Below are 25,482 nucleotides of genomic sequence, written 5' to 3'. Positions count from 1 at the left end.
CAGGTTCACCTATCTTACTCAACACATCAGAAACTGGAACCCATATCTCATTATCACATTTAGGGTAGTAAAAAAAAAAACTGCTTTTTCTTCTCCAAAAATAGGCGGTTGGGTAGCTCAGTGGTTAAAGCGTTCCCTCGTCACGCCGAAGGCCATGGTTCAATTCCCTACATGAGTACAACGTGTGGAGCCCATTTCTGGTGTCCCCCGACGTGATAATGCTGGAATATTGCTAAAAGCGGCGTAAAACCCGACTCACTCACTAACTCATTTTTCCAAAAAGGATATTTCCGCTTCATTATCCTCTCCATCTACTTGAAGAACATTTGAAATGTACGCTACCATCTTACGTATTCTCATGTTTTACCCGAAATACTCTCTGGGTATCTGGAGATACATTTATATGCTACATGCAAACACTTACGCCAACAACATGTACGATTATGCAGGTATCAGTAGCTATTGAAAGCGATTTCCAAAATAGCCTAAAAAATCAATAGCTTTTAGCAAAATTGTTTTACATTTGAATTCAACACGTAAAATAATTAAATGCATGGAAATATCTGCTTGATCCATCCTTCATACTAGTAAACGTCATAAGAATTTAATAATATTAAAGATTATGAAATTGATGTCAACTGTAATGTCCATGAATAACTGGATACTCTGGTGAAATGAACGTTACCAAGTGTAACGTACATTTCACTATCTGTTTACATATGTGCATAGTTCGTCAACCATAGTTCACAATCAGCCAAAGCCAAGATACAGAAGTAAATTGACCCTATGGGAATGGATTGTATGAACAAAATTATTTCTAGGTTTCCCTTACATTCTGTGAGAAAAGAAACATATTGATACCAAAGTTTCAATCACCATTTAATCATATTTTGAGCGATAATTAAGATTTTAATTCGTAGATCTGCCGTCTCAGGACTCTATGACACGTGGTGGATTAAAATAGTGACGTGTGCAAAAGTCGTCTTGAGCTGGACAACGTCGGAATAAGAAGATCCGATTGTACTGGTATATATCAGTAACGTACATTTCTTTCTATCAACAATTTCCCATTATCTGTTCAAACTTTTTAAGCATTAAACAAAAAATGTTGATATCGTGATGGGACCGTTAATGTTTATAATTATCATGCAAGATAAATTTGGATATATTTCGTTTACTTTGATATCATAATAGTCACGTAATATTACATCCTTAACCATACGCTTTTGACAGGCCTTGTTCAAACAGGGACACAGTAGAAACATGCAAACTTTGGGGATCCGTCAGACTTCTTTTCACAGCTCTTTCTCATGACTATCTCAAAACAGATGTACCATACTCGCATATATCTTAAACAGTGCCCCAAATCCTTTAATAAACTAAAGAAAGCTGACACAATTTTTTGTAAATTACAAACTGGCGACAGACACTTTAGACTTGACAGTAAAGTCATCTAACGTCCTGTTCAGTTTCTTTGATAGGTAAATGAAACGTCTATCATTGCAAAATACTACAGTCTGTTTACCGGGTTATCCGAAATGAAAATTACAAACTGAGTGTCCTTTAAGGTGTGAACAATATTTGCGACGACACTCACGTACGTTTCAAAATTTACTATCAATTTGATGTATTACATTTATTCCCGACATGTGGCAGACACGTGTTGTTTAAATCTTTAGTAGGGGTGGTAACATGTTGCAAAATGCAAAAGAATCAACTGAAAAGCAAAGCCAGGAAAACACAGAGCGCGGCGACACAAATGCGCCAATGATTGAACTGATTATTTTGTGTTTAACTCGGCTGTACTTCGGAACGTGGCGGAAACACCCGAGAGCCCCTGCACGTGCAGCAGTCAAGCGAGACCCGATCTGACCCAGCAGCGTTCGTCTCTCACCGTCTATAAGTCGTCAATTACAAAATTGACATTTATGAATTTTCAACTGAATATCTTGAATTTTCAAGATAATAAAAAAATATCAGTGGCCCAAATAGGCTTCCGTACAATCTCATTTATAAGTGAGATATTATCAAAGAATGCTTGTTGAAAATCAAAGATGTACATGTACATAATAAAAATAGCGTTTCGACAATATCTCGATACGCAGGGACCTGTAACACAAAAACTATGAACTTATTCGAAAAGTCCACTGTTCATAACATACTCCTAACATCGCATGCAATGTTGTTCATGTTAAGCGATTCCCATATCGTCAGTGCGCCGGGACTGGGGCAGCTCGAAAACAGTGACGTAGTTCACAAGAAGCGCATGCAGGCACGAGAGGGATTATATTTTTGGAAAACTAAATACATATCACTGTTTCAATAACAAACAGTTAAAGTTATTCGATTAAAGAAACTCATTTCCAGAGGCACCAGGGATGAAATTTAGTTGCATCTATATGTCAAGGCTATGGTTTGATCAGTTTTTGAAGTGAAGAGGACCAAATAGCCGGTGACTGTTATAACAATAATTGTCCGATTTACATAGACACTCACTTAGTCAGAGTACCAGTCGAGACTAATGTACTGTTTCGGGTTCTTTTGTTCATTTTGTCATTTTGTTAAAGCATTCACGTCACTTTGAAGTGGAGATCTAAATTCTATAGTGTCAAGGAATGAATTCTATCAACAAGGACCCGTGACGTAAGAGGCGACTAACGGATCGGGTGGTGAGACTTGGTTAGACGTCATCGTATCCCAGTTGAGTAGATCGATGTTCGTGCTCTTGTTCTCTGGATTGTCTGGTCCAGATTTGATTATTTACAGGCCACTGCCATATAGCTGGAATATTGCTGAGTGTGGTGTTGAAAACAAACAAACCAAAAACTATCAACAAGATTACAAATATGATTATTAGTAAAGTTGTTTATTATATGAAAAGTACGTTATGAAGTTTAAGTGAAGTAAAGTTATCAGCATGATCAGTCTGATCGTAGTATTTGAGCTTTAAGAGGGCATATGAGGTCATTATTGTTATAATGGCTAATGTAAGTATCGATATTATTACTGACAGTGTTCACGAATGGTGTTTCAAAGTAACAGGACATTGGATCCTATAGGTTTCAGATGTCTGTCTGACCCACTGAAAATTCACAGGACCCATAGAATAAAAATCAAACACATTTCAGATTTAACATTTCATATAATTGGCATTGAAATTATTAACAAGCGTAAAGTTTATAAACAGCAAACAAGTGTGACATGTCAAATGTGACTACTTCAGTAAAAGTCATTGTGAAACATACAGCCGGACACTGGGGCCAGCGGGTTGTAGACTTCCTTCGGACCGTCGGCAAATTTGCCGGAATTGTCCGAGGGTCAGACGCTATTTGTGGACACTGGTTACTGACTGTGTATTCACCTGATGAAGGAGTAAGTATATACTCCGATATGTTGTGTTCTGCATAATGTAGAAGTTGACATCCATAAAACTCTTGCTTATGAGTATATGACTGTTGAGTTGTCTGCCTATTTTCAACACAACAACAAACAACATTCACGTTTACCATCCTGTATTCCAGTGACAGGCACATCTCCAGGCTGGGTCAGGGTATAATCTGACATTTTACAAAAAGTGGTATTGCCATGTGGGTAAGGATTTGGGAGGCAGGATCGGAATTGAATTACAAATTATAACATTCCCTCCTCCTTAAGTATGAAATGCGATAACACGGAATGCGACAGCGCAAAATACATATCAGTCAGGTTCCAGGTAGAGTGATTACACATAGACTTTATAGTACTCTGGAGTCTTCCTTGAACGGGTTGCTCGGCCAAGACCTTGAGCAGGTTGCGTAACCTCAGTCTTCAATAGTAAAGCATCATTGCCATCATATCGTTCTGTTTTATACTTGAAGTATGAATATATTTTTGGGCCAACAGGATAATGTGTATTGCTAGTAGACTAGCTGAACTGTTGCAAAAGAGAATGTCTTGATCAGAAATGGGAACATCACAATGTGTAGGATTAATAAAGTTTTCAACTTTTCTCCAAAATTCTAAGACCTACTTATGTACCAACAACAGTTACTGATCAGCTCAGGGGGCATTAAACTCAACTCTCTCATGCTAACATCTAAAACCCTGTCATTTACTTTATACGAGTCCTACCATCCACCCGGAGAGCGGAAGGTCGAGGGTTTGATCCCTGGCCATGTCATACGAAAAGAAGTTAAAATAGGATACTTGTTGGTCCCTGCCTGGTGCTTGGTATTAATGGGTACAACAAGGACTGATTGACTCAGAGTCGGTATAATGTGTCTGAGTGGGGTATTCATGCTTAACTGTGGCATTGTATCTCAGTGAGCTAGCACTATTAAACCATCTTAAGTCTTGGCTAGTACAATCAACCACACTTACACACACATGCACATCGTCAAATGAGCGAAATATTCTTAAGTACGACATTAAACCCCATTTCATCTCACCACCTGACACAAGTCCTTGTCTTTCAGTTTGATGTGCTTCCAACATGTCTACAATAATGAAGAAGCTGAAGTACCTGGAGTTTCCAGACTGTACACGTGAAGCTCTGTCCTACCTCGCCACATGCTTCTCCTCACAGGAGGGAGCTGCTATACCAGGCCTTGGGGGTGGGGCCGAGAACTTTGCTGCTGATGTTTGCAGTGAATACATACTCTTCAGGACAAGGAAGAAGAAAAAGGTTAATATTTCATGCAGTCCATAAACATTTGATGTAGGTTTTGTGATAAGAGACACAGAGTAATTGTGTTACAGAGCAATGCTTCTATGCTCAATTGGTACACCTAAATTGTTTACGGGGATGTGATGGGAGGCCCAATCATTTCTACGGTCTACCAATTTGCTGTATAGTTGTGCCCCTTAGCTATGCTAGAGATTTGTGATCATTTGTTTTATCCCGGTTCACCCCGATCATGTTTGTCAGTCTTGGCACCATACCGTGCCTATGGGTTTTCACCAATATGGTAATTGTTGGAGACCTGCATCACTTCATTCTTCCTCCTGATGTTACTAGAATGCAGTCCAGAGTGGTGTTAGAACAGATTCACTCACTCGGTCACAAGATCTGTTAATGGGAACCATGTGTCAAAGTGAGACATTGGTGCTGTGTAATTTAAATTATTGGTTTCAATATTCATCAGTTTTTTCACCATGCAGGCAAACAAAGTGAGTTGAGTATATTGCAAACACAAACGGAACAAAATATGGTATATGCAAAATATAATTTTCTATCATTGTACCATCCATTTATTTACTCATATGACAGGCACTGAAACTGTAAAGGACAGCTGCTTCATAAGCCAGTATGCATTCTCTTCCCACAGAGGTTACTTGTGATTTCTTCCTACGGACCTCTGTTCTAATACGGTCATATTTCCCGGTTCTCGTAAAATCCCCTAGCGGCATAAAATCGCAACACGAATTATCTCCCTTCTTTCTGTCCAATCAGAACATGTGTTACATCAACTTGACTAATACAAGCAAATGTTGGGTCACAAATATCCCTCCTCTGCCAGGAACGTGTGTTGATGTGACACACAAGACATTTAATGGCTAGCTTGTCCGTTGTCAACGAGGGCGATGGAGACGCCATTGATCCGCCATTTACATGACTGAGTTTTGTCTATAAGAAATGTTTGCGCATCGCGCAGGGAAAGAGGTTCTAGTTTTCCCGAAGCATACGGAAATAACCGAGGCCTTGCAAATGATCACTTTTGAAACGTCGCTGATTGCACAACTAAATCTGATTGCAACCAATCAAGAATCCTGAACACTCACACCATGAAAGGGCCGTATTAGAACAGAGGTTCGTAGGAAGACATGACAAGTAACCTCTGTGGGAAGAGAATGACCAGTATGAAGCACATGGAAAAGTTTGATATCATATATAGCAGTTATGAAGTCACACCACTCATTTTTATGTAGAAGATATTATGGCATACTATGAACATTAGCTACCCCACTGATGTGGCCATCAAGTCTGCTGTTTCCATTTAGGATTACCGTGATACCTTTAATGGAGTATTCTCAAAATTTGTAGTAGAATTTCAAACAAACGACATATTTTAATTTCAGAAACTGAGTGCTATACAAGAACTCCAGTTGTTAGAGATGCTTTGTACATGCTTCAAAGAAACCCCAACGAAGAGCAAATATCATATTTTCAATTTGATCTTCGGGGTAGGGGAGACAACTCCAGCAACACTTTGCTGACAAAGCTGGTTTCTATGGCTCTGTCAGTAAGCTGCAGCCCTGTGTTGGATTGTGCTGCTATCTGGATGCAGGTAAAATCTTCTTTCTGTTCATAAATAGGTTTGTGAATTAGATTCCAGAACTTCACCTTGGGTTAGTCTTAATTAAATCAACTTTTATACCTCAATTTTCAACTTCTCTCTGTCCAAATCACAATCTGTCAGCTTTAGAATTGGTCAACCATTCATGAATCTTCTAAATTCTCATGTCAAGGTGAGGTGAGGTGAAATTGGATTTAACGTCGTGCTTGAGAATATTTCGCTCATATGACGACGTGCATGCGTGTGTGTGTGTATGTGCGGCTGCTTGTACTTGGCCAGACTTAAGCTGGTTTTATAGTGCTAGCCCACTGAGATACCATGCCGCAGTGAAGCATGAATACCCCACTCAGACACATTATACTGACTCCGAGCAGACCAGTTCTTGTTGTACCCATTATGCCGAGAGCCAGGCAGGGACCAACAAGTACCCTATTTTACCGTCTTTTGGTATGAGGCGGTCGGGGATTGAACCCGCGACCTTCCGCTCTGCAGGTGGACGCTCAAACCACTACACCACGGAGGCGGTCTCATGTCAAGGTAGCTCAGCATTTAGGACAAGCAGTATAAGCATTGAAAGCACCATGTATATGATTTCTGTATTGCAAAATGAATATATGGGCAGTTCTGAAGATGTAGAATAAAAGTAACCAGACTTTATGAGGACAGGTTACACAATACTGTTATAGGTTGCCTATACTGAGGGAACATTAGTGTTATGTCAGTTTCTGTTAAAGGTCACATGCAAACAAAAAAACAAACATAATTAAAACACAATTATCACTTATTCATGACATATGATATACATTGCTGATTATGGAAAAACAAAGAAACAAAATTATAAGTGTACAATCGCAAATCAAAAGTGCAGTTTTTGGTACTTGGGTTTGCTTCCCTCGAAACAAAGCACCTGGGAGACCGAACCCAGTCAGTGCGGGTGGGTGTGCACTCAAGTGTAACGAAGGCTTTCATTGGCTGGTTCATTTGCCGATATGCTGAGGGTTCCTTGTGTGTTTATACAGAGATGTTGGGTTTTGTAAATACATGCTCATTTTTTCTGCATTTGTGTTCAATCAAATCAACAAATACTGAGATGGTGAACTACTGCGTGGCTGGAAATTGTCGTTCGTTCAAGTACAAAGCAGGACTTGAAACTGACAATCTGAGTTTGCACCGGTTTCCGTCGATCCAGTCATCCGAGAAAAATGGATGCAGTTTGTTTGCAACCCACAGACATAATAACATGTCATGTGTACAAGTATCACACCTGCCTGTCTGTGTAATTACATAATGTGACAGAGAGAACTCAGGTGCACGAGCCATAAATCAATGTATTTTGTTTATAGCCTATAGCCTGATATGTTTCAAGTTCAAATTGCATGTAGTCAATGATTGAAGTTGTGTATTGCATATTGTCATTAGCAGACAGGCAGGCAGACACATAGGTGTCAATAAAACAGATATTGAGTTTTGTCTGTGACAGAGACTGCTTATCACAATCAACATATTTTTCTATGTTTCCATAGACATGTATTAAAACATTTCAGTTTTCAAGCAGAGCAATTTTTAATAAAGAAATAAGTATTTCTAATGCTACACTTTCTTGAAAACTTGGTTTGCAAATCTGCCAACCCCCAAAAAGCAAGATGTGAAAACATATAAGAAAAAGTATGGGACCAGTGTATTTTTATTACTGCAGACCAAAGATGCTTGTAATCACAAGAAACATCTTTTGTTCTCCAACTTCGACCACAGCGATAATCCTTGCACGCATCACTTTCTGTGTTTTTACAAGTCACCTTCCCGGTTCAAGCCGCACGAACCTAATCACTGCGCATGCGCTATGGGCGTAACGCAGCCCAGCTGTTGAAACCACTTTTCACCCCAGCGCTGGGGTGAAATTAGTGAATCGTTTGAACCCTGATTTCGCGGGTTTTTTTCATCACATTAATTTTCAGCTTTATATGTTGAATTTGCATTTTTGCTAATTTGTTACTATAAGTCCATACCGAAAGGTATCAGAGTCTGCAAAGTTGTGTTTTGCATCGCATGTGACCTTTAACAGACCTAAGTTAATGAATATGAGACAGAGGTAAAGGGACCTCTGCATTATAGCAATCATTTAAATACTTGAACTGGTTGACATCATGGAAACTAGAATATTTTAGGAGAATATTCTATTTCCTTTAAATTTGTTAAAGTTTAAGTCAGGATCATCTTTAAACAAGAAGATCTATCTAAGTGTCCTTAGTTACATTAAAATATTTGCATTGTACATAATCTAATAGTTAATCATATCATCATGAGGACCGATCTTTTTAACAACCCTGTCTGTGTTTTTGCAGGAGAGAGGTGCAGACAGCCCTTGTGTGCTGGACCTGAGTCAGAGGGTGGTGGAAGATTATTGTCTTCTCTTCCCGAGTCCCTCTCAAGTCTTCCTCAAACTTCCGTCAGTCTCCCCGCTGTTTGTCTGTAACTTCATAGCATCTGTGACTTCCATACACACCCTTGTGGGTAAGTACTTTACTGTGTAGTATCATTTATCTTATAGCTATGGTCCATATGGGGAAGATCAGGTGACCAGTTGTTTGTCCCTATGGTCCTTACAAGTAGGATTTGGAGACCAGCTATATGACACTATATATATGGTCCATATGGGGAAGATCAGGTGACCAGTTGTTTGTCCCTATGGTCCTTACAAGTAGGATTTGGAGACCAGCTATATGACACTATATATATGGTCCATATGGGGAAGATCAGGTGACCAGTTGTTTGTCCGTATAGTCCTTACAAGTAGGATCTGGAGACCAGCTATATGACACTATATATATGGTCCATATGGGGAAGATCAGGTGACCAGTTGTTTGTCCCTATGGTCCTTACAAGCAGGATCTGGAGACCAGCTATATGACACTATATATATAGTCCATATGGGGAGGATCTGGAGACCAGTTGTTTGTCCCTATGGTCCTTACAAGTAGGATCTGGAGACCAGCTATATGACACTATATATATAGTCCATATGGGGAAGATCTGACCAGAGACTATATATAGTTGTTTGTCCCTATGGTCCTTACAAGTAGGATCTGGGGACCAGCTATATGACACTATATATATAGTCCATATGGGGAGGATCTGGAGACCAGTTGTTTGTCCCTATGGTCGTTACAAGCAGGATCTGGGGACCAGCTATATGACACTTTATCTTACCTTCAAGTAAAATACTTTAATTTCATTGGTCAATGACGCATTAAAAGTTTCCGTGTCACCCCTCCCAGGAGGGTGACAACTGGAAAAAATATTACCATGGTAACCACCAAACTCTCCGCTGAGAAGCCGTATTGCTAACAATCTTATGACGTCATAATATCACACATGCAGTGCCCTGAGTTCAGAAACCGCTTGATTAGCTGTTTTTGAGTTTACTATGTACACATTTATTTTACCGTCTTTAACAGCTTTATTTAAACTATTTATACATTGAACCGTTTGCACACTCAACTTAAACATACTTAACCATTTTAAAAGTTGTGAGAATATGTTTCACTGATTTTAAAAATCCAGTCGAGAGGCAGACGCCATTTTGTTTGCATGTCATATATTCGGTAGCAATATTCAAAACAAAATAAAATGATATTTTGTACATTTAACATGGCGGTAAGATAGATACGCCTACCGGCTCGGGTAACACTGCTACAAAGATGCATACATCAGACCGTATTACCCTCGAGAGAAGCATACAACTTATGATATATATGGTCCATATGGGGAGGATCTGGAGACCAGTTGTTTGTCCCTGTGGTCCTTACAAGCAGGATCTGGAGACCAGGTATATGACACTATATATATGGTCCATATGGGGAGGATCTGGAGACCAGGTATATGACACTATATATATAGTCCATATGGTGAGGATCTGGAGACCAGTTGTTTGTCCCTATGGTCCTTACAAGTAGGATCTGGAGACCAGCTATATGACACTATATATATGGTCCATATGGGGAAGATCTGGAGACCAGTTGTTTGTCCCTATGGTCCTTACAAGTAGGATCTGGAGACCAGCTATATGACACTATATATATGGTCAATATGGGGAAGATCTGGAGACCAGTTGTTTGTCCCTATGGTCCTTACAAGTAGGATCTGGAGACCAGCTATATGACACTATATATATGGTCCATATGGGGAAGATCTGGAGACCAGTTGTTTGTCCCTATGGTCCTTACAAGCAGGATCTGGAGACCAGCTATATGACACTATATATATGGTCCATATGGGGAAGATCTGGAGACCAGTTGTTTGTCCCTATGGTCCTTACAAGTAGGATCTGGGGACCAGCTATATGACACTATATATATGGTCCATATGGGGGGGAGGATCTGGAGACCAGTTGTTTGTCCCTATGGTCCTTACAAGTAGGATCTGGAGACCAGCTATATGACACTCATATATATGGTCCATATGGGGAGGATCTGGAGACCAGTTGTTTGTCCCTATGGTCCTTACAAGTAGGATCTGGAGACCAGCTATATGACACTATATATATGGTCCATATGGGGAGGATCTGGAGACCAGTTGTTTGTCCCTATGGTCCTTACAAGTAGGATCTGGAGACCAGCTATATGACACTATATATATGGTCCATATGGGGAGGATCTGGAGACCAGTTGTTTGTCCCTATGGTCCTTACAAGTAGGATCTGGAGACCAGCTATATGACACTATATATATGGTCCATATGGGGAGGATCTGGAGACCAGTTGTTTGTCCCTATGGTCCTTACAAGTAGGATCTGGAGACCAGCTATATGACACTATATATATAGTCCATATGGGGAGGATCTGGAGACCAATTGCTAGGGAACAAACCCGTAGTCAAAAGGGCCGCATCAAAATTAAAAGGGCCCCATATAAAAAAATAATAACATCTTTTTTTAAAAGTGTATTATAGTAAAAGGTTATATACATCTATACACTGTATACTTTATACATACTAGTTCAGTTTTTAATAAGATATTTATTTTCAATATTTGAAAGAAAATGCTCTAGTGAGTAAGTGAGTATGGTTTTACGCCACTTTTAACAATATTCCAGTAATATCACAGTGGGGGACACCAAAAATGGGCATCACAGATGGTACCCATGTGGGGAATTGAACCTGGGTCTTCGGCGTGACCAGCAACGCTTTAACCACTAGGCTACCCCACTGCCCCTAATATCTTGTGAATCTCATCTGATGTTCAGGTGAACTTGACTACATATCCATGGAGACCCGTGAAGATCCGGGTAGAATAGGTCGTCAGCAACCCATTCTTGTCATAAAAGGCAACTATGCTTGTCGTAAAAGGCGACTAACGGATCGGGTGGTCAGGCTCGCTGACTTGGTTGACACATGTCATCGGTTCCCAATTGCACAGATCGATGCTCATGCTGTTGATCACTGGATTGTCTGGTCTAGACTCGATTATTTACAGACCGCCGCCATACAGCTGGAATATTGCTGAGTGTGGCGTAAAACTAAACTCACTCACTCACTCACATATCTATGGAACTTGTGCCAGGGCAATTGCTCTAAGCCCTATGAACTAACCAACTCACTAACCTTTGTTTTCAGACAAGATGAAGATCCTGCCCCAAACCTTGCTAGAGCATGTGACAGAGTGGATCACAGAGGACTGCACCCTGTGTTGCGAGTCAGTACGACAAGTCAGCATCCACAATACCTACTGTTCCCCGATCCCGGGACTCACAGGCTGGTGTGTGCGGGGACCAATCATCTTCAACATGCTGCGCGATTGTAAACCACGCAACATCTCACAGGAAAATATCACGAAAACATTGAGCATCCTGTCTAAACTCCATCTGGGGCTGCTTCAGAGTCTGCAGTTTTGTGAAAACACACACATGTCACAGTATCTGTTGACAGTAGGCGATGTGATGAATATTCTAAACTCGGTGGTGTACCTGCAGAAGAAGGCGGGACTTGCAGCTGACAACCCTGACCTTCACACTGCCATCGAGAGACTGGCACAAGTGATGCAAGTTGCTATTGTTAGCGGCTGTCTCAGGATGGATAGAGGTAAGTCAGCTGCCTAGATTTTGGCAGGGCTCGATTTATGAGATGTTAACCTACTTGCACCAAGTGCAACATAAAATCAAATCCTCGTTGCACCAGATAAATTCCATTTGCAGTGCTTTTATTGCAATATATAATGAAAGAAATATGCTATTGAATTATTCCGATGTTTATTTCAGAAGTTTACCCATTCAAAAATTGACTTGCACCTGGTGCAAGTTAGACTAGTAACTAGGTTGCACTTTGTAATATTGGATTGCACCAGTGCAAGTAACAAAGCACTAAATTGAACCCTGTTTGGGGAAAGTTTTCGATTGATGATTATATTCTGACAGTGGACAGTTTATGGTGTCCAGGAAAGAGAGACTTATATTGTTTTTTCACTGGTTGATATTTTGATTAATGCTCAGTCTCTGAATATATATAATTTTGATAGAAACAAGCAGTTCCTTTTTCATTGAATAGGAGCCTCAGTGAAAATGGAGATTCATAACGTGAACCAGAGGAAATATAAACTTGCTTCATTTAGGGAGTTGCAGGAGGGAAAATAATGCATAAAATGTATATTTGACTTTTTATATATAGTCGTCGCCTCGTCCGTCTGTCCGTCCGTCCGTCCGTAATCATTTTGTTTCCGGAGCATGACTCAAAGACTGTTCGATATTTTTCAACAAAAATTGGTAGATATGTCAAACATAACCTAAGGTGGTGCCTTTTGCTATTTACAGACTATTGTCATTTTTATTTTTCTCGGTTTCCATGGAAACGATTCAGACTTAGTCTCAAAAGGGAGGGGTGGGCTTCTGGTTTCCGGAGCACAACTCAAGAACCGTTCAATATTTTTCAACAAAATTTAGTAGATATATCAAACAGAACCTTAAATGGTGCCTTTTGCTATTTGCGGATTTTTGTCATTTTTATTTTTCCCGGTTTCCATGGAAACGATTCGGACTTAGTCTCAAAAGGGAGGGGTAGGTTTTGTTTCCGGAGCACAACTCAAAAACTTCTTAATATCTTTCAGCAAAACTTGGCAGATATGTGAGGCAGATCCCAAAGTGGTGCCTTTTGCTATTTGCAGATTTTTGTCATTTATGTTTTTCATCATTTCCATGGAAACGATTTGCACTTAGTGTAAAATCAAGCTGGACTTTAAGTAACTGTCAGATGATTTGTTCTTTCAAAGATGTGGGGGCCGGGGGGATATGTCATCTTCTGATGACTCTTGTTTACAATGACCACAATATCAATCTAGTTCTCAGTATTTTGGTATGAGATGATCAAACACAACAATGGTAAATGGTCTTTTTGAGCACATCTTTTCTGATTTTGAGTCAAAGTTGATCATGTGTTTTCAGGGTGTTTCAGTATTTAAGTTCAGTATCTAAGTTCATTCTTACAATATTTTCTCCAGCTAATTATGAAATGGTGTGACTTAAATTGATATTTGAAGAAAACATTACTTTCTTTTTACAGGCAACTTCCAGGAACTGAGATCTATAGTGGCTACATATCTTCCCTCAAATCGGTTAGTGAAAAGTACCAGGAGTTGGTCACCAATCATTAACTCAAATGCAATCTGAACATATATAATAGGAAGTCATAAATGATGCCAAGAACAGTTTGTTATCATTCTATTGCAAGCTTTTTGATGCAGTCATACAGTGAGTTATATTTCCTTTCATATATATATACCATATGGAGCGTGGTGGGCGAACTGGCTAAAGTGCCAGGCTAGTGATCCAGTGAGGTTGAGGTGACGGGATCGAGCCCACCTGTGACTGGGTGTAAATAACCTTGGAGTCAACTTTGTGTGCAGACTCTTTCAGTGTTGTCACAACCCCTAGTGTACAGTACACAACCCTGTGCACTTAAAAGAACCCACGAATCCGTTGGTATATGACCAGATGGTGGCCACATGAATACGTGCAAACACCTAGTTGCGGGTACAGCAACGTGCAGTAAACTTGGACAAAGTTATATTAGTAATGTGACTATGTGTCCCAGTCCACCCAGCTGTGAATGGGTACCTCGTAAGGATGGGAATGCCACAATAACTCGGTGCGCCTAGTGGCTGCAAGAGTTGTATGCTCCCCAAGGAGTTGAGATTGAAAATACGATGTGCCGTTGAGATTGACATCCAGTGAACGAGGGAAAAAACAAAGTATATAATCTGGATATCGGCGCTATACAAATGTAGGTATGTAGGTACGTACGTAGGTATGTACACTGACTATCACAGCTTTGTCATGACTGCCTTTGGGTCTAGTGGCTAGAGCATCTGCCTGGAGAATGGAGGGAGTCAATCCCATGTTTTATTATACCACAAGACATTTAAAGATGGTACTTGTTGTTACCCTGTCTAGTGCTTGGCATTATTTTTTTTTTAAAATTAAATTTATTTTCCATATATTTCATGGTACAGGCAAACATGTAAGATAAGTTTCCTAATAATACAATGCTATATGTATACATGTATAAAAATGTACAATTGGCAGGATTATTTTCCAAGTAATGAATGTAAAGTTGACCTTTCCCGTTGATAGGTAAACATATCTTGACATATCGTAGTGATGGACAATTTAATCTTTTAAATATTCTAACTTTGGTCTGAGACCATTTGTCCTGCATCTACAGATAAAGTGTTTGACTTCTGAAATGATTTCATTAAAGGGAGTATTGTTCTAGCCTTTCATTCCTAATATAACCATTTTATTTGTAAATTCCAGTACTGAGTTCAACCATGATTCTATTTCTTTCCATAATTTAAAAACAGATTCACATTCCCATAACATATGGTTTATAGTTTCTCTTTCTGTTTCACAAAATGGACATATTGGTGAAGATGTGTATCCAATTTGATAAAGTAATTGTCTTGTTGGGAGAAAATTGTGAATATTTCTATATTGCAACCATTTCAAGTTTATGCTTCGCTTGGCAGTAATGAGATAACACAAGGACTGGTGAGTTGGGAGTCAGTATACTTGGTCTGACTGGGTGACCATTAGGGCTGTCACGATTCGGTTCGGTTCATCGAAAATTGAATCGATAGATGTACGATTCGATCTCGATTTCAAATGCATCCATTTCAATTCGATTTATAAAGTACTTACTTTCTAATACTGAGAGTTTATTTCACCTGAAATCGTAAGAAATTTTGTTGAAAATTTGCTTGTACAAGTGTGGCCAGTGAGAGGGTATGCTCCACTGCGGGAGACATTGTAAGTGCCCAGAGGGCATGTCTTTCAAGTGAGAATTACTTGCACAGAACATATCATTCCAAATGACTTACAGTGACATTACAGTCACAATGAACGCTTGACACCAAAGTTCATGACTGAAACTTAATTTCATGATCACTTGTTCAGTGAGTATTTGTTGACAACTTGTCTTGACAGTGTTCTAATTGCGCATTGCAAAGTTTGCCAAATTAAACTGATATTACAACAAATTTGACTTTGTCCTCAGCTTTGGTGAATCAAATTGAAATTAATTGAATCGAACGATTTGAATCGATAATCGCATCGAATCGAAGTGAGAGTGAATCGTGACACCCCTAGTGTCAATGGTGAACTGCACTTTGGCCAGCAGTATAAAACATAGGTCAGGCAGGCAGGCAGACAGACAAATGCATACAAGCTGCATGCACACTCACATCCAACACACACGTAGTTACACAGGTACAATAATCTTGAAGACCAAACAGGATGTTAGACCCAGTTTCACTTAACTCACCTTGTGATGTATCTGCTTTATGTAACACGACACAAATAATAGTTGGCCAGTTAATGTACACCTACATGCTAGAGTTTGGATTGGTTTGGTTGTTATCGTTTAACGCCGCACTCAGCAATATTCCAGCTATATGTTGGCAGACTGTAAATAATCGCATCTGGGCCAGACAATCCTGTGGTCAACATCATGAGCATCGATCTACACAATACATGCCAGAGACTATCTGACCGAGATGATTGCATTACTTGACAAGTAGAGCATTTGAAGCAAACAGGGTCAATAACTTTATCATATAAACAGGATGGAGATATATGCTGGTTTATCGAATATGTCCCTGTGAAAATGTGTTTGTCTTAAGCAGTTTTTGTTTGTCTTAAGAAGTTTATATTTGTCTTAAGCAGTTCTTTCACAGCCTGAAAATCGATCTTCTGAAATATAATAGCTGATCAATTTGAGAATCCAGATTTATTATCTTGTAATTATTCTGATTATTTCCTGTTAATGTCTACTTGCAGACTGCTTCACATGGTTCTACATCATCTTGGAGGAGAAGAGACTCCAATGGATATCAGGTGATCATATGATCATCTTGTGATCCACGTTATCATGAAGAAGAGACTTTAAGTGGATATCAGGTGATCATGTGACATGCTTGTGATCATGTGACATTCTTGTGACCATGTGACATGCTTGTGACCATAATCTACATAATTTTGTGTGGAGGAAGGACTCATGTAGACATCAGGCGATCATACGTCTTACGATCCTGGATTATGGTCTCACTGAACTTGATATGGAGTTTATGATAAACACAGTGCTTTCAAAATCGGAATATGAATCATTAAAAGGCATTTTGTTTACTTGAGAGTGTACGGAATGATTTTGCTGTCAGTTTGATGAAAAGCGTTGGTCAAGAATAGTTTTTGAAAACTTTATGTCATGTTTTGTTAACACCGATACATTGCTATAGAATAGTGTTCAAACTGGGTCAAGTATGTAACTGCATTCATTATTGTTATATAAACTCATTGTCAAGCTCGAGTGTTTTTGATTTACTTACTCATCCTGTTTCAGCAAGGGGACCATTTAAGATTTTATGAAAGCAGAAATAATTGAAAATTTTAACTCTCACGGTATGTATTGCTTGAGTTAGGATAAGTTTTAAATATTCTGTTTTCCGGGAGCTGTAAGAAGGTTACCATTTTTCTGATGTACAGTGTATATTACATGTATATTATTATCCCCCGCAACGCGTTTTGCGATGGGGGGGGGGGTATTAAACTGTACTTCGTCCGTCCGTCCGGCCATGCGTGCACATTTGTCTTTTCCGGAGCAGAATTTTTAAACCATTCAATATTTCTTCACCAAACTTGGCACATAGATAGGTCTGGTGATGAACTGGTGCCTTTTGGTAGTTTGGGATTTCTGATTATTATATTTTTTGCTTTTCCATGGCAACAAAGTTGACTTTGACTGAAATTGGTGTTAGTGCTTTTTATTCTTTCAGAAGAACTTGGCAGATATGTGAGGCAGATCCCAAAGTGGTGCCTTTTGCTATTTTCAGATTTTTGTGATTTATTATTTTCTCGGTTTCCATGGAAACGATTCGGACTTAGTCCCAAAAGGGAGGGGTGGGTTTCGTTTCCGGAGCACACTCGAAAACTTCTTAATATTTTTCAGCAAAACTTGGCAGATATGTGATGCCTTTTGCTATTTGGCAGAAGTTTGGCATATTTATTTTTCCCGGTTTTCATGGAAACAGTTAGGACTTAGTCCCAAAAGGGAGGGGCTGGGCTTCATTTACGGTGCACAACTCGAAAAGCGTTCAGTATCTTACAACAGAACTTGGCAGATATATAAGGCAAATTTGAAATGGTGCCTTTTGTTATTTACAGATTTTTGGCATTTATATTTCTCATGATTTCCATGGAAACGATTTGGATTTAGTTTAAAAAAAAAAGTCAAGCTGGACTTTAAGTAACTGTCAGATGATTTGTTCTTTCAAATATGTGGGGGCCGGGGGGATATGTCATCTTCTGATGACTCCTGTTTCCGTAGCAGAACTCTAAAACCATTCAATATTTCTTCACCAAACTTGGCACATAGATAGGTCTGGTGGTGAAGTGGGGCCTTTTGGTAGTTTTGGATTTCTGAATAAAGTATTTTTTGTGTTTCCATGCCAACAAGTTTGCCTGATTTTGGTGGTAGTGCTCCTTTCTGGAGCAGAACTTAAAACCTTTCAATACTCTCCTTCCACTTTACCATATACACACCAAAATATTTGACATAACCATAACTAGTAGACATATTCATGAAGAGTATTTTGCCATTGCGGGGGGATATTGATGACTTTGTCTTCTTCTTATTATTGGATATTTATATAGCGCACATACCCACGCACGAGTGCATGCTCAAGGAGCTGGTATTTTTCCCTCGATCATTGTTCCCCCCATTAGCCAATTGCATAAGCCAGTTTACAGACACAGCATCAGATGAGTGAGTGAGTTTTAGTTTTACGCCGCACTCCGCACTATTCCAGCTATATGGCGGCAGTCTGTAAATAATCTAATCTGGACCAGACAAGCCAGTGATCAACAGCATGAGCATCGATGTGCGCAATTGGGAACCGATAACATAAAATCAGATGAACTGTCACAGAGCAGTGTTACTCAGTATAACATCAGATGAACTGTCACAGAGCAGTGTTACTCAGTTCGTCCGTTGCAGGGCACAGAAATGGATGTATCATTCTGACCGAACCCATCCTTGATAATCTCCAGGGTATACGTTACGATAAATCTCTACTATACCCTGGATGCATTACAGCTCGGCCCGATCATTTTATTACCTCCCTTGGCTAGCTTTTTATCCAATCAGGTGTCTATGCTTGGAAGTTGAGCGTAACAATCACAACTCATTTCGCTTCTTTAATCATCTAACCGATTAAACTTGGCAACACAATTGATGCAAAGGTGGAAGGAGTTCTTGCAAAAATCTTTTTTCAAGTTTCAGACCTGTCAATTTGTCTGTATGATTTCTCTCTGCGAACAACCCTTCTTGGCTGCGACCGCTGTCTTTGATGACACTGGCAAGCTTGGTTGTAAAGGCGGCTTAGCTGATTGGCTACTGTGAGAATGCGGAGCCAGCAAAGGGAGGTAATTAAATTACCGGGCCGAGCCATAGATGCATCCAGGGTACTTGTGAAGATTTATCGGAACATATACCCTGGAGATTATCGAGGATGGACTGAACCAGTCACTTCATTCAGTTAATACTACTCAGCTTACAACTGTTCTTAGTTAGTGTGAATTGGTGCTCAGGTTGTGGTGAGGGAGCTGGGTTTTGTGGTGCTTAAGACTGGATTTCAGTTATGTCATGATCATGATGTGTAAGCGTGTTGAGATGAAAGCCCAAACAATTCAGGTATAAGGTATCTGCCACACTGTTGAAAGTCATGAACACAAATATGATGCAACTGATTCAGAAAGTCAGTTATAATGATCAAGGCAAATCTTGGATTCAATCTGCACAGCAAATTGCCCACTGTGGCTGGATCTCAATAATATTTATCCCTGGATTGACTTGTCCAGGCTTGATTTTTTTGTGGACGATGTCATATGTGTGGAATAATAATAAGTGCATTTATAACGCGCTAAACTCCAATCACAAGGTGAATGCTCATGGTGCTTAGAAGCCCATTTCTGGTGTCCCCCGCCGTGATGTTGCTGGAATATTGCTAAAAGCGGCGTAAAACCAAACTCAGTCACTCATAGTGCTTAGAATCAAAGCGCAGCTGAATCTGATTAATATTACCCCGGATATCCCAAGCTGTGTGTGAGGCGCTAGAAAGTTAATAGTCACATGACTTATCCCACCAGGTACCCATTTTCTGCTGGGTGAACAGAGGCAATTTTGAACAAACTCACTAGCCTAAGGTGGGACCACATGTATCACATGTGCTTCGTTGTGGGGCAGGACTGAAGTCCTAGAAAATCTCAGGAGTCAAGCTACCAGACATGGTCACCCATCCATGGACACTCTGTGCCCAATGTTGCTTAAATTCAACTGATTTGTGACCTGAGCTCTATACTCAGGAATGAAGGAATGTTGTTGAGTTCAACATCAAACATGTTAAACAAACTTTAGATAATCGGCATAAGAGTGACCATGTTGACCCTTTCAAAATCTGATTTCATTTTAGAAACTTTTTATTTACAAAAACTATACACTAGTAGGGTTTGAACTTTCTTGCAGCTTTCATCACAGATATTTTTTGTTTATCCTCTTCGAATTTCTTCCTCAGAACAGCTATCTCTGTAAAGAAACCAGCAACATGTCATATTCTAGACCTTCCGATACTGAGTGAGATTATATTCTTGAAATAATGTTGGTTATAATATGGCTAGGGCATTTCCATTTTCATATAAACCGTACAAGATAATATGGTTTTAGATTTAAAGTATACTTACGATCTTTCTTTGTTTCTTTAAACTGAAAGGCATAGAAATTCAGCAGCTCCTGCAAAAAGAAAATGAGAAAATAAGTGTGTTACTGAGCCTTGAGTAATAGTGCTTCTTGGATCAGTATTTCAGGTAAATCACATGTCAGTCTGATGAGGGAGGATGCATGTTGACTGCTTTGGGAACCCATCATCCTGTATACAGTGATCGTACAGTTTCTGACCCACCTAAGGGAAGCAACTCTGTCCAGAAAATGGAAAGAAATGCTCACTCCCAGCAAGTACTGAAATGGTGTTTTATGCCACAGACAAATATACTGTGAAGATCTGGGTTAGAATTGATCTTCAGTAACCCATGCTTGTCGTAAGAGGCTATTAATGGGATCGGGTGGTCAGGGTCGCTGACTGGTTGACACATGTCATTGTATCCCATTTGAGTAGATCAATGCTCACACTGTTGATCACATGATTGTCTGGACCAGACTTGATTATTTACAGACCGTTGTCAAATATAGCTGAAATATTACTGAGTGCAGCGTTAAAATAATGAATCGATCAATCAATCACAGATGAAAAAAGTGTTGACATACTTCGACAAACTACAATATATGCAACTGGATGTTAGTGTAAGGCCCATGTGATTGTGTGAAACCTGTGGGTGGTGTTGGTCCTTGTTCCTGTACACACCTTCTCTTTCCTTCTCTTCATCTCCCTCTTTGTGAGATGCTTTTTGCATGCCTCTGTACGTGGGGTACCTTTGTTCTTGCCAACCCGGGTCACAGTGACCCACCCATCCTCATCTGCAACCCCCTCCTGGTCTTTCAGACGTTGTGTTTCCTGGAAGAGAGACATCATACCTTATCTGTTGATCTCTGATGGTTAAACCCTGGGTGTGCTTCATAATATGTCCAGTCCATGTTCTTGACTATGTTGGCATATTCACATGATTACGAAGTGAGTGAATATTGCAGCTACTTACAATTCAGGCAAGGGAAGCCCGACATATTAAGGTTACAGTACATCAGTGGGATATAACTGAAATGTGCATGACTCAAATGATTAACAAACATGGGACAATAAATGTTAATGATGCCACCAAAATTTGGTATTTAGCACTTTGTTTGACATAGATTCTGTGATGGTACTTTTGATGCTTGTATGTTTCTTGGCTAAAGTGACAATGCTTATTTAACCTAAAACATTTCCAAAATCTTCAGCCACAAACAGGTTTGCAAATACAATAGTCTGGACAAGACAAATATATGACTGACTGTATGAGTAATGTCTGAAATAACATGGCACACAGTCAGTCCGAACTCACATTAAAACCATCCAAAATACCACAAATGGACTTCACACATTGTACCCATGCTGGAAACTGAACCCGGACATTTCAGGCTATGAACAAATACTGTAGATAACCCTGGCATCAGCATGGGGCAAAGATCAGACCATACCTCTTCTTGTTTGGCATCAAACTTGGCCATGTAGTCTTCGATTTCTGTCTGTAGTTCTTTGACGTCCACCCTCCGTGTTGCATACTGTCTGCACCATTCTGTTGAAAAGACATCTTTCAAAGTGAAACATCAACTTCCATATGATATATACTAATCAAAAGGAGTTAAAAACACTTGATTATTTCACATTACTTTTGTAAATATGTCACACCATCTTTGAGTCCTGTCACCAGTGAAATATGACCCGCCTCGACCAAACCATCACATTAGTTAAAACTGCATGTATTCACATGAAATAGGAACTCAGTAACACCAATTTCAACTGAAAATTCCTGCAGACTTGGGGCCTCTGACCAGGTCTAACTGGTAATATGAATTAATCAGGTTTTCGTTAACTTCAGGGGTGGAAAAATCAGTGAAAATTGATAGTGTACTCCGGTACAGTGGCACATGTAAAATCACTTGCCCTGATAATTTTTCCACTATACCGGTTGTTTTCTTGTTGATTTTTTAAATAAACAACATAATTAACATTGGAAAGTCAATTGGACATCGGTACAATGTGATATACAAATTTGCTTGCCCGACAGAAAAAAACACTGGAGTCGGACGTCGGGCAATGCGTTATTTCCACCCCTGAACTTCTTATTTGTATTCATGCATGGTCGCAATAGTTCCAAGTTAGCGTAACTGAATGATTTGCTTGTTTAATTCAGCACTCGGCACAGTTCCATCTATTATGCAGTTTGTAAATAATCGAGTCCACAATCCAGTGATTGATATTATGAACAAACATTCGATATTGTTGGGGTACAATGACATACAAAAACAGTGGCCAAGCCTGATCACCAGATTCAGTAAGTTATCCTTGCAACCAGCACAGGTTCTAAACTGTGATCACCATGGGGCAGTAAGATATGAAACCCTTGACTGTCATCATAGAATACTCACTGTGAAGTCCAGTACTGCTGACAATTTTTTCTGGTGTGTTGAGAACTAAAGGTGAGTCATAGGACAGTTTGCAGGCCTGTTTGACTCCTGAGGCATTCTTGAAAACGATGTATGCAACCTTAAATCCCTGGAGATAGACAGGTGCACTGACTATACTTGCAAAGCCAATCAAAACTGTGTGTATGATTATGAGAACTGATACTTTTGAAAAGTACTTTTCAAATAAAAGGTAAGAGTACTGTTATGAGTATTTTAATCAGTAATAATCACTGTACTATTTTCTCCCATTTTGTACATTAGCCAATCATATCATCTGAATTTTAATATTACCAGTCTGATTACTATATCCAATGTTTACTGGAATGTGTATTTGAAGTCAGTAGATAAACATCATTCAAAGAAAATGTTATTACCTATTTCTACCTCAAGAAAACAAAATGATCTATATACTGATCAATAAATTTTCTTTTCTTTTCTTTCACTGTTGCAATTACATGTACCTACAAATTCAAAATACATTCCCTAACTTCAGTTCTGATCAAGCGATCTGTGTTAAAAATCATTAGTTCAGAAGCACTTCCTACTGACTCTTATCTGTTGGGTCCATGTTTTCTGATCTACAAATATCTTATCATGCTTATTGTCTTGCCTAAGCACTATTGCTGCATTGCACATATTACACTATTATACATACTGGGGTAGAGATGTTGACAGGGAAGTACCGAGAACTGCTGCTTGGGGGAGCTGTTGGTGTGGGCTTGTCGTGTAGGGACACTTGTACTATCTTCCCACAAGGTGTAAACAGCTGCTTCACACAGTCCTAGATTGGTGAAATTAATAATTATAAATACAGCAAAAATTGAAAGTGTGAATAAAATCAACATCTCATTCTCAATTAACATGAAAAGTGAATTAACTCTACATTATAAGATTCCACTATGAAACAAAGGACATTATCAAACATTAATTGTATTAAATCCATAGTCCATCAACACATCTGACCATTATACCACTTTATCATGTTTATCTTTGAGTCTGATTTAAATCACACTGAGCTAAATACTGCCATCCAAGCAAATTTCTGACCGCCTCCGTGGTGTAGTGGTTAGAGCGTCCGCCCGGAGAGCGGAAGGTCGCGGGTTCGATCCCTGACTGCGTCATACCAAAAGATGTTAAAAGATGGTACTTGTTGGTCCCTGCCTGGCGTTCGGCATTAATGGGTACATCAAGGACTGGTCGGCTGGGAGTCAGTATAATGTGTCTGAGTGGGGTATTCATGCTTCACTGCGGCATGGTATCACAGTGGGGCTAGCACTATCAAACCAGCTGAAGTCTGGGCTAGTACAAGCAGCCGCACATACACATACACATACACACGCATGCACGCATCGTCATATGAGCGAAATATTCTCAAGCACGACATTAAACCCAATTCCATCACCAAGCAAATTTCTACTCTCATGAATGAGATATACTCTATCCTAAGATAACATCTGTCACTTGGTATAATTATCATAACGATCATGGTCATATTTACCTCATTGCAGTAAGGTGGTACATTGAGCACAAAAAGAGTTCTATATCGTGGATACGAAGAATCCTTCTCTCTGACACTGTGTTCCTTTAGATAGAGGCAGTGGGCAGGTTTGTCAGCACTGAACTTCAAGGGAACAACTGAAAAAGAAATGGATAAACGAGTGATTAAACATGTTCGTGATTGAATGAGTTTGGTTTGGAGTTTGTTGCTGCTTTGAACTCTATTTCAATCAGCTGAATGTGGGAGGAAAACTTGAAGTGATGCTGGTTTCAATTATTAAACTTTGGGCGCTGGGTATGGTCCTGGCAAAGCTAGTACAATAATCAGGCAACTCAAATCCCTGATCATAAAAAGCCTGCGCACTGATCATGCTGATAATCTCAATGATGTCTTTCGCGTCACTAACTGAATTTCTGGGCACCTACTTTCATTCAGTTACAAGTTTAACATTTGTTACTGGTCTAGTTGCTACATTAAATGTCAAGGAACATGCCAATTCTAACCAATTTCGAATGGAGTTCCACATCAAAAATACTTCGGAAACTATTACAAACATACAATGAGTTTACTTTCGGGACATTCAGCAGTGAGTTCTCTATTCGATCAGTGTTTGAAATATCGTGATTATATTTAGTGATTACAGAGCCGGCAGATGGTGTGGATTACGAGATCTTCCAGTTACAATACTGCGACAAATTATCCCGGCCAACAACTCTGGTCAGCCTGGGCTGTACTTCAAATCCCATCTAGAATCTATGTTCCCCAACCAAACTAAGGTTTGCAACATTGTCTCGTGTTTTGGTTAGTGCTAGGTGGAACCCGTCCGTCAATCACAACGTAAATGTAAAGAAGAAACGCTTTACCAGTGAAACCTTGGACTGTAACTGGCCCATGTGTTTGGTCGGATGCAGCCATTTTGTAAACATGAACGAAAATCCGTCGCCAAAACATACGATCAGGGCATCAAATGAAAATGAACCATTGATCCTATAACCTTATA

General features: G+C 39.6%; 2 protein-coding genes across 2 annotated transcripts; one reads left to right on the top strand and one right to left on the bottom strand.

Moving 5' to 3' along the window:
• The first annotated feature begins 3,219 nt into the window (after positions 1 to 3,219).
• Positions 3,220 to 17,119, top strand: LOC124289341 (uncharacterized protein C7orf26 homolog). Its single transcript, XM_046725956.1, is given in 8 exon segments — positions 3,220 to 3,372; positions 4,455 to 4,663; positions 6,058 to 6,157; positions 6,160 to 6,266; positions 8,618 to 8,786; positions 11,885 to 12,349; positions 13,820 to 13,871; positions 16,594 to 17,119. Coding segments are annotated over 7 exon segments (1,146 nt in total). The 5' UTR covers positions 3,220 to 3,372; positions 4,455 to 4,471; the 3' UTR covers positions 16,655 to 17,119.
• A 3,149-nt stretch (positions 17,120 to 20,268) lies between these two features.
• LOC124289325 (ribosomal RNA-processing protein 7 homolog A-like) lies at positions 20,269 to 25,454 on the bottom strand. Its single transcript, XM_046725940.1, has 8 exons — positions 25,346 to 25,454; positions 24,483 to 24,619; positions 23,640 to 23,765; positions 22,946 to 23,072; positions 21,995 to 22,092; positions 21,225 to 21,374; positions 20,548 to 20,596; positions 20,269 to 20,392 (listed from the first exon to the last, which is right to left on the bottom strand). Exons 1-8 carry the CDS (start codon positions 25,431 to 25,433, stop codon positions 20,307 to 20,309), a joined length of 861 nt encoding a protein of 286 aa, XP_046581896.1. The 5' UTR covers positions 25,434 to 25,454; the 3' UTR covers positions 20,269 to 20,306.
• Between the last annotated feature and the right edge of the window lie 28 nt (positions 25,455 to 25,482).

This window comes from Haliotis rubra, unplaced genomic scaffold (genome assembly GCF_003918875.1).
Source record: "Haliotis rubra isolate DU_JTF1 unplaced genomic scaffold, ASM391887v1 Scf44, whole genome shotgun sequence".
In the NCBI taxonomy this organism is placed as follows: domain Eukaryota; kingdom Metazoa; phylum Mollusca; class Gastropoda; order Lepetellida; family Haliotidae; genus Haliotis; species Haliotis rubra.
Note: the sequence above shows the minus strand (reverse complement) of the source record. Positions and strands in the feature narration are given on the sequence as shown.

Bases quoted from the DNA above. Each gene is read 5' to 3' on its own strand.
- LOC124289325 (XM_046725940.1), bottom strand. From the start codon at position 25,433: ATGTTTTGGCGACGGATTTTCGTTCATGTTTACAAAATGGCTGCATCC. The intron at 21,375-21,994 runs GTATGGTCTGAT...TCTCTCTTCCAG, and splicing joins TTGATGCCAAACAAGAAGAG to GAAACACAACGTCTGAAAGA. The intron at 20,393-20,547 runs GTAAGTATACTT...GTTTCTTTACAG, and splicing joins TAAAGAAACAAAGAAAGATC to AGATAGCTGTTCTGAGGAAG.